This window comes from Typopeltis vanoorti, chromosome 24 (genome assembly GCF_054136105.1).
Source record: "Typopeltis vanoorti isolate ZY-2024b chromosome 24, IOZ_Tvanoo_1.0, whole genome shotgun sequence".
In the NCBI taxonomy this organism is placed as follows: Eukaryota; Metazoa; Arthropoda; class Arachnida; order Uropygi; family Thelyphonidae; genus Typopeltis; species Typopeltis vanoorti.
Genome location: NC_143572.1, coordinates 56,763,831 through 56,781,753, shown reverse-complemented (window position 1 = coordinate 56,781,753; position 17,923 = coordinate 56,763,831). Strand labels below are relative to the sequence as shown.

Genomic DNA, 17,923 nt, shown 5'->3' with positions numbered 1-17,923 from the left:
TGGAAGACCAACTAGAGAGTGGTTTAATGACATCGTGGAATGGACTGGTTTAAGAGTGATGGAAGCGACAGACAGAGAGAAATGGAGAAGAGCTGCTCATCTGCTGCAATCCTCTTGCTAGAGAATGCTACTGGACGACGACGACAATATTAAGATAATTAATAAGATTAAAAATGAAACAATATTATAAAATATTGTTACCAATATCTTATATTACTAATAATAACATTCAATATGATGAGTCATATTATTATGATAGCATGCAAAAACCTTATTATTTACTCACCCTAATAACTTTATTACAGAAATCCATACATATTGTGCCTTTTGACTCCATTTTGCGCTCATCTTTATGGAATTCTAAAATATAAGTTCCATCTACTTCTTGCCTCAGAGTAACATATCTTCTTTTGAAAGACTAGGGTCAAAAAGAGTTAATTTTGAATAAATCTAAGCTATTCTTACAAAATTAAATGGTAAAAATTATGATACAAATAATGCAGAACATAAACCCTGTAAACAGTAATATTAAAATTTACTTAACGGACTTCAGTACTAGGTCATTTTTAACATATACCATTGAAAAGAATCAAAAAGAACCCAAGAATTTTTTAAATTAATTTATGTACATTGTAGTGAAAAGAAAGAAACGATAGAGTAACATGAATATGCAGCAAGCCAAATCAATAAATAAAACACAGACATAGTTGAAAATATTTAATTAAGAAAGATTAATTACAAATATTGATTCATGTATCACGGATCATTGTCAGTGTAAAACAGTCAAAAATCAAAAAATAAATAAATAAATAAACAATGAACATATATGAAGAATGAAATCTCTCCTTATATGCAGTTGAAAGACAGTCAGGTAAAAACAATACTATTAGGCCCAGTTGAAATGTCTGCACATATAATTATAAAAAAGAACTTATGTAAAACAGTGCACTCTTAATAAAAATTTCCCAGATTTTTGGCATAAAGAGCCCATTGTTTAGGTTGAGATGTGGATGATGCCAAAGTACTTCAGAACTTTCTTTAAAGAGATAGTCATATTTATAGGAACATTTATGTAGTAATTTGGTGTCATTCCAAAGGATCTTGTGGCTAGCTTTAGTAATCCCATGTTTTACGAGAACCAATTTGTTTTGTTTCTTGGAAGAAATGTAGGTTTGGTATTCAAAAAAGGCATATGGAAACAGATCAGCCTGTCTGTCCAAAGTAGAATAACTTGCAGTTGTATAGGACTAAATAAACTTCAGGTAGCAGTAGAGATGGAATTTATCTTTTGGAGATGGTATCAATGAGTTAATTGAATTTATAGGTGTAAAGTTGTGGAAATATTAAACTTCGTTAAGGTGCGAAAAATGCATTCTGAAATGCCTTTAAAGTACACGTATGGTGATTCTGGGCAAGACTTCTCTTCTAATAGAGGGTGGACAAAAATTGTTGATAATCTTCTCTACTGTTTTGAGGTTGTAAACTGTTGAGAATGACAGTTTCCATAATTGTAGAAATTTCTTACTGAAAGAGATTAGACGAAGAACAGATAATATAAGCTCTGGAAAGAAAGCATTCAATAATGACATATATTATTATTATTACACCCTCCATGGAATTGGCAGACTCAACAGGAGGAGTTCATTCAAGTGACAACATATTTATCATAATGAATCTTAAAATCCTTAACACTCCTTGCATTAACAACACATTCTGATAATGTGTTCCATTCACTGACAATTCTCCATTCCCCTCTTTACCACATAACTTCCAATTATTCTAGATATATTATTATTCTTATATAACACCTGAGAATTTTTATCTAAATTTTCATCAGCTATTCTAGACCTCTTCATGTTTGTCAATAATTCTGGATATTTTAGATGGAATGAAAAGCTTTATCAACAAAATGAGAATGTTGTGATGGGTTCTCTCATTCTTGCTAACTTCTATTCAGAACAACTAGAAGAGAAAATTTTGATTATTAATCCAAAACCTTTATTATTGCTTCACTGTATGGATGATGTGAGGAAAGGGTTTATGTGGAACTACAAGGCTGGTGATTATGAGGACCTCAGGAGACAGCTTGCAGGTATAGAATGGAATGAGGAGTTAGCTGAAAAGAGATCAATGCAGCTTGGGAGATATTCAAGAGCTGTCTAGTATAAGCAATGTCTAAATGTATTCCAAAGGTCAGAAGGTTAAATAAGGTAGGTTATAATGGATGAATGAAGAGATTAGACATGTAACACAGAGGAAAAAGGCATTATGAAGGCAGCATAAGAGAAGTAATAATAATCAATTCCATGAGATTACAAAGAACATGCAAGGAGAGTGACTTGGGTTGGTAAAAGTGCAAAAGTGAAATATGAACACAGTTAGCTAATGAAGCCAAAAATAATCCTAGTGAGTTCTTTTAGTATTAGCCAGCAAAAAAAAAAAAAAAAAAGAATGATTATGGAAGCATGACATTGATGAGAAAATGGCATAAGAATAACTGCTGCAGAAGATATAGTGAAGATACTTAATGAGCAGTTCATAAAGGTCTTTCATTCTTGTGAATGTGACATCATGGAGAGTTTGAGAGCAGTTAATGATGAGGAGGAGAGAGTGACTGTAAGTGAGCAAGAGGTATATACAGAATTGAGCACACTCTATGTTAATAAGGCAGTGGGACTAGATAATATATCACCACATATTTTGAAGGAATGTGCTAAGGAGTTGGCATCTGCCTTGACATATTATTTTAATGAGTCTTGCACTGGGTCAAATTCCAAAGGTGTGGAAGGAGAGCAAGATTGTGCTACTTCATAAGGGAGGTGACAGAACTCAACTTATCTGTGTGTCAGATATTGTGGTTAGGGTGTTGGAGAGGCTGAAACCAGGATCCAGAATTGGGTTGACAGCAATGGCATTATCTTTAATCCATGATCCATGCTGTCTGATGGACAGCATGGATTTGCTAAAGGGAGGTCATGTTTTAGAAATCTACTTACTAATTACAATAAGGTGACAGCTTCATTGGACAGATGAAAGGGATATGCAGTAGTGTGTCCCTCTCCTCTGTCCTTGATACACTTAGAATTTGCAAAGGCTTTAGATAGATTACCACATGATAAGTTAATAATCAAACTAGAGTGGATGGGATTGGATATCAGATGGGTGCATTGGATTGGAGACTGGCTATCTGATAGGTATCAGTAAGTTGTGTATAGGGGAGCAATATTCCAGAAGAGGAAAGTCACTAGTGGTGTGCCTCAGGCACACCACTAGTGACTTTCATTTAGGGCAATTGGAATAATTTAAGGGCCATTGCTGTTTAACCTCTATGTTAATGATATTGGCGAAGAATTGGATAGGGATATTTAATTGTTTGCAGATGATGCAAAGTTAGGATGAACTAATTAAAGTAAAGAAGATGTTGTGGCCTTACATGGAATTATAAATGGAATTATATCTTTCCTTGATGTTCTGATAAAAAGAGAATTGGATCGCTCCTTATCAATATCTGTTTTTTGCAAACCTTCGTTTTCTGGTTGATACATCCATCAGACTTTGATTCACCATCCCTCATAAAAATATGGCATTATTAAATGCTTCTTCTCCAGAGCTCATATTATCTGTTTTTCAGCTAACCTATTTCAAAAAGAAATTTCTATAATTAAAGAAACTGCCATTCTCAATGTTTCCAACCACAAAACAATAGAGAAGATTATCAATCATTTTTCTCCACCCTTTATTAGAAGAGAAGACTCACACATAATTGCCATCCCATATATTAAAAGTATTTCAGAACACAATTTCAAGCCTATAAATTCAATTATCTCCTTGATACCATCTCTAAAAGATAAAATTCCATTGCTACTGCTAACTGGGGTCTATTCAGTCCCATGCAACTGTTTCTATACCTTTTTCTGAACACCAAGAAATGGAATAAATTGGGTTTTGCAAAACATGAAATTACTAATACTAGGCACAGGATCCTTTGGAATAACACCAAATGACTACATAGGCATTCGCATAAATATGAGCATCTCTTTAAAGAAAGATCCAAAGTACTTCGGCATCACTCAAATCTCAAGCTTAATGAGGGACTCTCTATGCCAATAATCTGAAAAATTATTAAGAACTATGCTGTTTAATTATATGTTTTTTTTTTATTTTTATAATCACATGCACACACAATTCAATTGATTCTAATTGAAGTTATTTTTTACCTGACTGTCTACAACTGTACATGAGGCAAGATTTCATTCTCCATATACCTTCATTGTTGCTTAATTTTCTGATGATGATCCACAATATATTAATCTAAATATTTGTAATTAATCCATCTTAATTAAATATTTTCAACTGTGCCTACATGTTACTTATTCAGAATGAATAATACATGGTTATCTCTTACTAAACATAGCGAATCAAATGGAAAAGTGAAAACAGTTAATGACTATTTAGTCAGAGTTTCCCAACCAAGATATATCTACTGTACTGAACAATATGGTGAAAGAAATCGATAACATGCTAAAAATAAAAAGAAGTCATGTACCAGGACTTGTTTTATTATGTTAATATTATATTATCATGTACATTATGAAAATGTAATGATAACATATAGTACTCCTGACTGCTTAGTAAGAGTCACAGAACTGAAAACTAATAAATTTATAAAGCAAGAATGTACCAATGTATTAAGTTAGCATTAAGTTACATATGCAAATGATGAAGGGTGCTCTATTTCAAGTGTAGTAGAAGTTTTTTCAAGTGGGAAAGAATCAAAAACATGAATTCTGAGTAGCATTTACAGCAGATAGAGACATTAAAGAGAGCATTTCAGATTTACACTGTGAATGAAAAATTATGTGCAATAAGAATCAGAAAGAAGATTTTTAATTATGGATCATAAACAACATAAAAGAACATAGGAGGATGTGAGCAGAGGAGTGAGGAACAGGTTCTTTGCATGGAGGTGGTCGATGAGTGGAATGCACTGCCTGAATGTGTTGTGAATGCAGACACATTGAATTAGTTTATGGTATGGTTCGATGAGCACTGTGTGTGATAGTGTGTACCCCCTCGTAATAAGTCTCTGACTCCATGGAGGTCAGATGTTAATAATAATAATAATAATTATTGGGAATTTCAATGCCAAGGTTTGACAGGATGATGGTTATAAAGGAACAATTAGAAAACAGTCTACATAAACATTCTAATGATAATAAATACCCCTAGTCAGAGTAATCCGTAGAGAGAACCAGTAGATGCCATATCCTCAAACTTGGTAGGTGCCCTAGCCCGATTATGTGGAAGAGATTTTGATAAAAAAAATTAATTACTAAAATAAAGAACAAAAGGCTTCAGTTCAGTGATGCAAAATTATATAAACAAAGTGGATATTAGATCCAGCATTATTTCAAAGCCAAATGTAGAAACTATGAAAGTTTTGTAAGTTGACCAGAGAGCTTGTGGGAATACATTACTCGGCATTCATGAGTTGCCTTAGTGTGGACTACTTAAAAGACATAGGCACTGCCCAAGAGTCTATATAATCACCTTTTATTAGTCCATTTTGATAAGATTTCACTGTCCTGGAAGCTGTTTCAAACTGGTTGGTTCTCTTCAGAGACCAGGTAGAAACCTTAAGAGAACAAAACTCTCATTCAGTACTTGGAATGTCTGAAATGTATTTTTCATAAGCAAACTCTTGGTCGGTGAGTAAAAGTAATTACTAAAATAAAAAGTCAAAAAGGCCTTCAGTTCACTTACAAAAAAATACATTTCTGACTTTTCAAGTTCCTTAGTACTGAATGAGAGTTTTTGCTCTCTTAAGGCTTCTGCCTGGTCTCTGAAGAGAACCAACTAGTTCGAAACAGCTGTCAGGCCAGTGAAATCTTATCAAACGGACTAATAATACATAGACACTTGGGCAGTACCTACGTCTTTTAAGTAGTCCACTCTAAGGCAACTCGTGAATGTTGAGGAATGTATTCCAGCAAGCTCTCTAGTCAACTTGAAACTTTCATAGTTTCTACATTCAGCTTTCAAATAATGCTGGATCTAATATCCACTTTGCTTATAAAAAAAAAAATAGTTCTAAAATGATTGATTGGGGAAATATGGTGCCACAAGCAGGATAAAATTATATTAATAAGAAATGGATGGTGTGCGATTGTGAAATGATTAAATTAGTCAATGACAAACAAAGTTATTTGATTATTAAATTTGATCATTTCATAAAATAATGTTATATAAAAAACATATCATGTGGAGCTGACATGCTGTAAGGAGCTGTCAAGGAGATCCAGATGATCAATGAAGATGGCATTCAATGTGTTGGTCTTTGAGCAGTACACAATAGCTGAAACCACCATACAGCATTGTCTACAGCAGAACCCAATTGATCTGTTGAATGGTTTCACACATGATGTGTGATTTTGTCTTTTAAATATGCCAGGTGGAGAACTTTGCCCTGATATACTGTGCTTTTGAGGTTACCCTAAAGTCAAAAGTCAGAGGTGTTAAGGTCTGGTGAATATAGTGATCATTTCATATAAAATGGGCAACTGATTGCTCTATTCTCTGTAAAATGTTGGTGCAACAATCGTTGAACTTCATGTCCTATCTGGTGAGGTACTCCATCTTGAATCAACACTGCTGTGTTCAAGCACCCTCTATGCTGCAGTGGCAGGATGATGAAAGTGCTCAACATATCCTGATAATGCACAGCCATGACCACACAAGGTCACAAGTCCGGTTCGATGGATTTATTCCAAGAGAAATGGCCTGATAAAACTTGGCCATAAATCCTATCTATACTGTGATCTTTAACAAATGTAAGGAAACTTAGTGAAATGCATGGGACTTTCTGTAGCACAAATGCAGAACTTTTGAGTGTTTACTGTTCCACAAACATGGAAATACACTTCATTATTGCATAGCATGTTCCAAGGTCGATCTCTGTCCACCTTGGAACATGCTATGCTGGCAGTGTCCAAGAAATGTCGATGCAAACATTTCTTGGACACTGCCATCTTAATCAAAGTTCACAACACAGCCATGCTCAAATCAATAGTGTACATGCTTTTTTGCTATGTTATATGAAATAGTGAGAATCTGTGCAAAAGACACCATGTTATCTGTTTTAATGAGAGGAATGTGCATTATCATGGAAGCAATTATGAGGAAAAAACAATTGTGTATTTGGCCAGTTCAGACTTATTAAGTAAGTGCAAGGATGTCAGCATAAGCAATACATTAGACAGAATATAAATCTGCAAGTTGTCTAACTAACTAGGTCATGCAGACTACAGAGGTGACAATAAAGCATGCAAGTAATTTATTACGTCTGTATAAGAATGCCAAGAGTATCAGAAACAAACGGGTGAAGTTTGTTACTTTGGTGAACACTTTGGAACCTCAGATTGTAGGCATTAGAGAATCCTGGTTATTAGAGGCAGATATACTAACAGGTATCAAGTGTAAAGGATACCTATTTTTAGGAAGAATAAGCAGGATATGAGAGAGGGGAGGGCTACTAATAACATTAGATGATTTGACTCTAGTTAGATTAGAAAACTATGACAGCAATGCTAGTAACAGTTTTTCCATGTGGCAGTGAATTTGAAGCCATCTGGCTTGAGGAGGGGAATCTAACAAAATGAAATACATAGTGGGGGGTGCTGTTACAGAGCTAGTAGATCAGTTGCTAGTGTCATTAAAATGCATTACCAAATAAACAAAAAGAGTGGGAAAGAGTAATTATTATGGATGACTAATTATCTGAATTTTGATTGGGTAGAGGTGAAATCTCATGAGAAGAATGAAACCAAATTCATTGAGCTGTTACTAGGCAACTTCCTCAAGCGGCATGTGACAGAAGAAACTCTAGGTCAAAGAGTGTTAGATCTGATTACATACAGAAGGGTTTTAGTTAAATATGTGACTGTTTCACCTCTGGTTGGTGATATTCCAGTCAGAAAAAAAGTTACATGAACTACAAAGCAAGAAATTATGACCAACTGAGGAGTATGCTAGATTCTGTCCCATGGTATCATTTGCTACATGGGAAGCATTTAAAAATTCCTTAAATTATGCAATATCAGATTAAATATCAAATAATAAACATGATAGGAGTAAAATGGATGTGTAATCTTATTAAGCAAGAAATTTTTAAGAAAAAGATGATATCAAAGGATTACAGTGTTCATTAAGATGTCAGTTATGAAAATTATAAAGTGCTAGCTGGAAAATTAAATATGAGTATGAAAAGAAACTGGCTCTGCAAGCTAAAGACAACCCAAAAGAATTCTATCATTATGCTGCAAGCAAAAGAAAGAATGAGTATGAAAGAGTACCGCTGCTGAATGTAGATGGTGAATGTGACGACAAATGTAGAAGAGACTGTTCAACTAAAAAGGTATCAAGCTGGTGTTATGCAACATCAAGCTCACTGCTACCTCTTCACTACTTGTCTGACAAGAGGTACTACTACTAGAGCAGTTGCAACCGAATAAGAATTCAGCAAGCATGGATAAGAAGATAGCTGAATGAGTGATGAATGTATGGAGGATGTAAGTCTGCGAGATTTAAGGTGACCAACTATTTACCATAGGGATAAATCCTTGATCCGCTGTTATTCAATCTTAACATTAATGAGAGAGTGGAAAGAATTTAACAGGTGACATACAGCTGTTTGCTGATAACGAGGCAAAGATAGGCAGGGTAATCAAGAATGTGGCTGATATACAGTATTTGCAGAACGATGTGAAAATAGCTATCAGTTCAATGTTAGTAAATGTAAAGTCATGCACTTTGGTATGATGAGATATCAATGTCATATTATATTGGTGGGATTATACTAGAAGAAACTGATCAAGCGAGCAAGCTTCAAGTTTTAGTAGATAGAAAGATGAAGCTCAAGGACCAACTGCAAACACAACTCAGATGATAATTGCAATGCTAAAAAGAACCTTAACACATGTAAAAATAAGGAAGTCATTTTGCCTCTTCACAAGGCCATGATGTGACCTCACTTGGACCATTGTGCATAAGTCAGGTATCTGGTTTCTCTGGTGATACTGATACCAGTAGCGCACTCAGGGTTTAATCATGGGTGGGGGCCCAAAATTGAGTAGACGATTTGAGAATACATACTACACATCGCATGCGACCTATGACTGAGCATCTGCAATGATCGCTAATTCATAAGTAGTATAGAAATATACTACTTATGATATACTTATAATATACTACCCACCCCCTTTGGGTGTGCCATTGACTGATACTAAAGAGATTGTGCAAAGTAAAGTAGTAAAAATGATATCAGGATTGTGGAATACAGATTATGAAGAGGGACTGAGAATTAGTGGACTGCAGATACCAGCAAACCAGAGAAAGAGGGTTGATATGATAGAGACTTACAATTTTCTGAAAGGACTATACCAGTAGATGGAATTTTTTTATTTTATGAAGATTAGGGAGAGAACAAAAGGGAATCCATGGAAGCTGAGAATGAAAGCAGTGAAGATGGTGGTGAGAGCAAGATTTTTCTAGCACAGAGTGATATGATTGGAATGGATTGCCTTTGGAAGATGTGAGTTAAGTAATGTGAATAAATTAAAATTTTATATGACAGCTAGCGCAGGTGATATGTGGCCTCCATCAGTGAGTCCCTGACTCCTTAGCGGTATAATAATAATCTCATGGTCAACATGCATTAGATTTTTCTTTTGGAGCATTTCAACAGCGAAACATATTTCCCAATAACAACTGTCTTCCATTCCTAGACACACTAGCTGCTTGTTTTCCAAATGGTTCATTATTTTTTTGCTTATGGGCAACCTAGACATGCGTGTACACACACACACACACGCACACGTACCCCATCCTAATACAAAATCCTCAAAGCACATGTCCCAAGGATATATATGTTCTAACACCACAGTCTTGCCACAAAAAAACTGTGATCGTTGCTACATTATTCCTATCTCCTATGTCCACAGACACACTTGAAAAGATCAAGTTCTTCATAAATATGATCTTAATGCCACTTTCAAACCACACAACTAGCAATTGTCATTTATTCTTTGTCCTCTTCAGATACTTTAACACTCACATAGAGATACTGCATAATAAATACTTTAGCACACATTGCTAGAGTTACTTATTCCAATAACATTATTATTAAACAGACCTCCCTATAGTCAAGAAACTCATTGCAAGAGATTCCACTCAAACATGCAGAACTCATTACACCTCGACTTAAATGCATTCACTGTTTCTGCATGCACCACACTCTCAGGCAATGTGTTCCAATCACTCACCATTTTCTATGGAGAGTGATGCATTCCAATCATCCACCACTCTCCATTCAAAAAATCTACCCCCCCCCCCCACCCTTTGCTCCCATCCACTTTATACAGCTTCCAGAGATAGCCTCTAGTTCTCTTTCTCTGTCTCTAGACATTGTATGAAAAATCTCATCCACGTAAATCTGGTCATTATCCCTTACCAACTTATATGTCTCAATCATGTCTCTCCCTCTTCCTTCTATCCATTAGGCCAGGGGTGGCCAACCTTTTATAGGTCATGCGTCAAATTTTCATTTTTTAGTTAAGATGCGCCATACAAACTTATATACTACTTTTCAGGCCTTTTAAAATATGGTATATGGATATATTTAACAGTTATGCATAAAATGATTATATATATGGTAATATAGACACTTTTAGCAGTTTTAAATAAAAGGATTTCATATAAAGACAAGATAAACATTAATTATTTTATTGACTTTTGAAATTGCTTTGCTTTTGCTAAGCTTGTAATGTTTGGAGTTAAATCAGTTACAGAAAGCATCAAACAGTTTTTCAAATTTGAATCAGTGTCAGTCGCGACCGTAGTTTGTTCTTAATCATTTTCATTCATGAAAATGCTTGTTTGCATCCATATGTAGTTCCAAAATGACAGATATAACTCTGAGCAAATTTTCTCAGTTCTGAAAAATGTTCACAGGGCAACAATCGCCAGAAATTAATTATATCAGAAGCATCTGGGAGTGATGGAAGTTCATTATATTTCATTTTCAATAATGAATTGGTTTTGAGATCAATAAATTCCATTTGTATGTTACTAGGCATCGTCAAGATTTTTTGTTCAGTAAGCTAAAAGGGATTTATAAATGCAAGTATGCAGTATTTTTCGGCAAAATTGCTAAAATGACTGTTAAAGGACTCTTGCAATAATCTGAGTTTCTCAGTATCTGTAAAGTTGCCATTATCTTCAACAGATTCACTATGTTCTTTTAAATGTGGAAATTGACTTAAACCCCCATTTTCTAACTGGGGGAGGAACAGTTTTAATTTCATTTTGAATGCACTGATGTCATTTACTAATCTAGGAAACAATTTGTTCTTGCTCTGCAGTTTCAAATTTAGATCACTGAGGTGGCTGGTAACATCAACTAAAAATGCTACATCAAATAGCCATTTCTCATCACAAAACAGGGCTTTTTCCTCATGCAGCTCATCCTTCTCTTCCAGAAAATTACGAACACTTTCAGCTTCTAAAATCTACTGAGAACTTGTCCTTTAGAAAGCCAGCGCACCTCACAATGAAGGATGAGATCACCATATTCCATATCCAGCAGTTCACAATATTCTCTGAATTCTCTTCTGTTTAACCCCTCTTGCTCTAACTTTACAACTGGTATCATACCATGCTTCAAATTTAGAGTTTTTCCACACAGAGAATCTTCATGTATAATACAGTGATACTTTAGTGGAGAACGACCTAAAAACCTTTCAAGTAAAGGTACAGTCCCAGAAACTCTACCTACCATTGACGGTGCTCCATCAGTGCAAACACCGATGAGCTTAATAGAATCTAGTTGTTGATTTTCTAGACATGACTTTACTTTGTCAAATATATCTGACCCTCTGGATTTTCCATGAAGTGACTCAAGACCGATAGCTTCTTCAAAGATGTTAAAATTACCATCAGTTCCTCTTATAAAAATGCTTAATTGGGCTAGATCACATATATCAGCGGATTTATCCAAGGCTAAAGAAAAGAAAGAACAAGCATGAACATGGTCTTTCAATTGCTCAGTAACTCATGGGAAAGTTCTTCGATGCATCTTGTAATTGTTTGCTTGGACAGAGCAATTTGGTTTACTTTTCTTTCGACATTCTTATCGCCAAGATATTTTGCAAATTTTTTGAGACAGGGCTTAACAACTTCCTCTCCATCAGAGAAAGGCCTGTGTTTTTTAGCCAACACAAAGGCAATTTCATAAGCCGCCTCCAGCATTGCCGCACTTTCACAACTTCGTTTCACAAATATATTGTCTCTTCAGTTTTTCTTCTAATTCAGCTTGATGTTTTCTATAGTGTCTGTCAAGATCATGTCTTCTATTATCTGAGAGAGTGCTTTCACAAACAATGCACAAGGTTTTCCTGAAGGACCCTCAATAAATAAGAACTCCTTTTCCCACAGTTCATTAAACTGGCACTTGCTACCACCTTCTGCTTTTCTTCTGCTCATTTTCTTTTGCAAAGTAATGGGTAACTGACTGTAAAAAAAAAATTATTTCAAAAAGTACAGCTTATTATTAATTTATTTATTTAAATTATTTTATTGTTTTAAACATTATGAACATTCAAAAACAGTTCTACAAGTTTAAGATAAGATTTCTGTTTTCATGAAGGCCTAATACAGTTCTATAAGTTTAAAAATCATATATATATTTTTTTCATGGAGAGTTTTTGTCTCTCTTTCATAATATATTATGTCCAATGAAATACGAGATCGCTTCCTGCCATAAAAAAGTCGATCAGCTGGCAATCCCACACACAACCCAAACATCCTCATTACGAAAGCTTTGCTGATGATCAGTTAAATTTTAGGAATAAACCTACTATACGTAAATAAAAAGGAAAGATATTGTATTAAAAAAACATAACACACACATAAAAATACAAAGAATAATTGCAGATTTCAGTAATCAGCAAATTAGGGGAGCGGGCAAGAACTTGACATATGTGTTCAAATTGAAAAAATTTATTTTTAAATTTACAGAATTATATTAAGCCTTTATGAAAACAGAAATCTTATCTTAAATTTAAAGAACTGTTAATAAAAACATATAAGTTCGAAAACACAGTTGTTCACTCACATCGAATCAGAAGTTCATCGAACGTTATGACACGACGAGAGTAGTTTATAAACTGATTGAGTAACTGGTGACGCATGTCAGCATTTGCCAGTGCCTGTTGCTTCAAGATCAAACAAGTATAATAAGTGCGCACTCTAGAATTCAGCGGTAGGTTAATTGTGTTTATATATATATAAATTGTATAAATTTTTTTTTTTAATTTTTCTCTGCAGTTCAGTGCGCCACTTCTAATCATGCAATGCGCCACTTTTAGCACATGCACCATAGGTTGGCCACCCCTGCATTAGGCTCTGTAATTTGCATTCTCTCAACCTCATATTCAACATTCCAGAGACATGAAACCAACTTAGTCAACATCATACCTAAAGAAATTAGCTGGAAATGCATGTTAATTAATTTCACCAGAAGGATACAATCCTACAAAAATAAAGATTATTAATCCAGCAATCCTAATAATACGTAAAATAAAAGAAACATTAGAAGTACCTTAGAATAAGAAAAATCAAAAGAAAAAAAAAGCATAAATACCAAGTACAGACCACCGATTACGAACTAGAACTCAAACTAACCTTTGTTTTCCAATCTAGAAAACATGAAATCCACTCATTAGCATATACACACACACACACACACAAGTGTGTGTGTATATATACACGGTATATCACAAAAAAAAAAAAATACACTGTTGAACTTCAATACCCTCCCTACTGCACGCATATTGATAGAGGAGCACATGTAGAGTCTACCATTACATTCAGCTGTAGCAATGGTGTTGACATTGGAAGAAAAAACGTCTATTATTGAGCATTATTTTTGTACATACAGAATTGGAAAAGCAAATGGTCCAAGCATACATGTTTATGAGCAGTTTGTTTGTTGTTTCCATAAGTGTGCCCTAAGCATAAGTGTCAACATTGCCTTCAAACCTTGATGAACTAAGGGATAAAATTACACATGTCCAGCAGATATCCCCACCCTTCTTCTCCAAGATGACAAGAATCTTTGCATGCACTACGAAATCTGTCTTGAAAGATAAGGTGACCATTTTGAGCAAGTAATCAACCATCGTTAATGCTTTATTTTACCAAAATTCCACCGATAATTGTGGATGTACATATCATCATATTTTTATTTATTTTGTATGGTGATTCAACAGCCATGAGCCCCTTTTACAGGGAGGTACAGCACCACCTCAATTCCCCCCCCCCTATTTTTATCCGGGCTCAGGACAGGCATAGCTGACAATTCAAACCTATGACTGGAGGGATTGCCTTAGGTATTCCACTGTATCCGTGTGTGTGTGTTCACGGGGTCGTTTGCCTGTTTGCGGGATGAAAAACCACAGCTAAACTGGGGAGAAAAACCCTTCTGTCCATGCCCAAGAATGATCATTGAGCTCCTCTCACTGCCAACAGGAATCGAACCTAGGACACTCCTTCCCCAAGCATATGGTTGCAAAGCACAAAGTCACTAGGCTAACTCTGCAGATTATATATCACCATATGTAAACATGTATTTCTTTGTTAATAAATCCATTTTATTGTTACTCCATAACATATATCATTACAGTTATTCATTACTTTTGTTTTGCACCATATATATATATCAAAAATTATATATATATATATATATATATATATATATATATATATATATATATATATATATATTTGATGCAATGGATTTACTCAGCTATATGACATAATTAACTAAATTTAATGAATAGAAGCCAAGATATACCAAAACAGAAAAATATTATTTGGGTGCACAACTAGTTTCATCTTCTTAGAAGATTTCATCGAGTGCTAAACATGAAAAGAGAAATCTTTAATCTTTTATGAAAAAAGAAATTCTGACACGGCACCCAAAATGCCTTCAAATGTCAATAACTTAATTTATAGCTGTTGTTGTCTTGTAATGTATATTTTTGTATTTCTCTTTTCGTGTTATGCACTCCAAGAAGATGAAACTAGTTGCATGTTCAAATAATAAATAGCATTTTTCTATTTTGGTATATCTTGGCTTCTATTGATTAAATTTATTTATTTAATATAATATTATATTATATATATTATATGTACAGAATCCACTGCCAGTGTAAACTTGTTTGTCACAGACAATGCAGCAAATCTGTATCAAAAGAGAGAAAACCAGAATTATATAATTAAGAATCAATACGGGGAAAAAAAAAAAAAACAGACCAATGGAATGAGATGGGAAAAAAATAACTAACACTTTAACAAAAAGACTTAATTTCAGAAGTAAAAATGCTAATCCTGAGTAATTAGCTTATATCATACAGAACACGACAAATTTAAATATATTTAGCTCTAAGAAACCGAGTTTGGGAGTGTGACTGCTACATCCTCTACCAAGAATAAAATGCCAACATTGACCATACTAGAGTGCAGTCATAACATTAGGATACTAACTTGAATATTTTGCTATATTCATAACAAAATATTCGAGTCAGTGAAAATGCCTCAGTAATGAAGGTAAAAATTTGATAAAGTATATGCTTGCTTTATCCATTGTGATAAGCCATTAAAAATTCATTAATATGTATAACCAGCATCTTAAGTGTAAATATGTATTAAACAGTTCAGCTGAAGAAAATGATTACTTGTGGGAAGGAGTAAGTGAGGAGAAAACTGAAAGCGTACCACATCAATGAAAACACTTAAGGAATCTATTCAAGGTCTATGCAAATAGAAACAGCACAACAGATGTGAGGTTTAGGTCCCTAAATTTTAGGAACTCAGAAATCTTGGAAATTCAGAAATAAATGGTTATTTCATTTTAGATAAAATGTAATTTAGAAGATACAGAAAAATTTACCTTCAATTTATAAACAAGAAATAAGTTGCAAGATCCATATCAAGGCTGATCAGGCTAGGGATCTTGGAATGTTAGTGGATAAGAAGTTGGGGCCATGTAGCAAAGATTGCAAATATAACTCAAAAGATAATTACAATGCTGAAACAAACTTTCACATGTAAAGATAAGGATGTCATTTTGCCTCTTTAGAAGGCCTTGATAAGACCTCACTTGGACTATTGTGCTCAGGTCTGGTCTCCTGGTTTCCGTTGTGATTCTGATATGGTGGAGAGTGCAAAGGAGAATGTTAAAAATGATATCAAGTTTGTGAAATACTGATTATGAAGACAGATTGAGAATTTGTAGACTTCAGACACAAAAAAGAGGGAGGGGGGGGATGATATGATTGAGACTTACAAATCTTCTGAAAGGATCATACAGTATTTCAGTTGATGGAATTTTTTTATTTTATAGAGGGTTGGGAAAGGAAAGAGGGCATCCTTGGAAGCCGAGGATGAATGCTGCTAAGAAGGGGATGAGATCTAGATATTTTGCTCATAGAGTGGTGTGTGATTGGAATGGATTGTCAATGGATGTTGTGTGTAAGCAGTGTGAATGAATTCAAGAACAAGTATGATAGCTGGTGCATGTAGTATGTGGCCTCCCTCGAAGAGTCTTGGACTCCCTGAAGGTCTCTATTAATAATAAGAAAAATATTATTATTATACCTCAGAAACACCTCCATAATTTTTCTTATATCAGTATCTTCATGGAATCAGCATCGTGGCAGACCCAAGCTAACCATTATTCACACAATACCTATCATACTTAAACCCATTCACTAATGGGGCCCTCACAACTACTTCTGCCAATCCATTTCCATTCATTCACCACTCTCCAAGCAAAATATCTAGTCTGCAGATCATTACTAACCACTCTTACACAACTTCTAGGAGTGACTCCCTTGTTCTTTCCCTACTCATTGTGCACTGAAAAATTATCTTCTGTCAATCTTATAAAGTCCATTTCACATAACTTTATAAGTTACTATCATGTCCCTCACTTCTGCATGTTAACTAAACCATACACACACACATACATACAATCTATCTTCATAGGGAGCATTCCACAGACTATCACCATCTTGGTCACTCATCTCCACCATCTACTGATCCCCAAGAAACCAAGAGGGCCAAATCTGTGAGTAATCAAGATACAGCCAAATTATAACCTTATAAAGAGGGATAATGAATACCCTATCTTTGCTTGCCAATGTATTCTTCAACATCCAAGTAATATCATTTGCCAAATTATTTTGCCAACTGTTGCAATATGTCCTCTGAACTTCAAATCTCTGTCCACCATCATCCCCAAATTCCTAGCCTCATCAGTTTCCTGCAATCCACTACCACTAATATAACACAAAATATGTAATCTTTTCATTCTTGAAGTGATTACCTTACATTTTGCAACATGAAATTGACATCCATTAGCCTTTGCCTACACTGACAAATTATTTAAAATCATCCTTCAGATATCTACATCACCATTATCAACTATTGTCCTCCTCAATCTTGAATCATCAGCAAACAACTGAATTTACTTATCCTCTTCTTGCCTCATGGCACATAAGGTCGAGGTCCATTTCTTCCAGATACCTCTGTCTTGAGCAGTTCGGCCTCTCTCCAGCTCTTCCAGCTAGCCAGTCTTCTTTCCTTTTCTGTCATTCGCTGCCAAGTTAATTTAGGCCTTCCCCCTTTTTCATTTTCCTTCTGGGATCTATGTCAAAGCCACTCTAAGAATCTTTCTTCTCTCTGCTATCAATTCTCTGTATCTATATCCCATCCATTTGTGTTTTACTTCATAAGTTTTTGCTCAGTCAGCTTATATAACATGAATATGACACTAGTTAAGTGGATAAGAGGATAGCTAGAGCAG

The 17,923-nt window shown here is 34.8% G+C and overlaps 1 protein-coding gene across 1 annotated transcript in view; it reads right to left on the bottom strand.

Moving 5' to 3' along the window:
* Ziz (dedicator of cytokinesis protein Ziz) overlaps window positions 1–17,923 on the bottom strand; it is an 826,359-nt gene that overhangs the window by 639,921 nt on the left and 168,515 nt on the right. Inside the window, exon 6 of the mRNA XM_090414187.1 lies at window positions 287–418. Coding sequence (XP_090270313.1) covers window positions 287–418 — 132 coding nt within the window. The remainder of the gene's footprint in view (window positions 1–286; window positions 419–17,923) is intronic.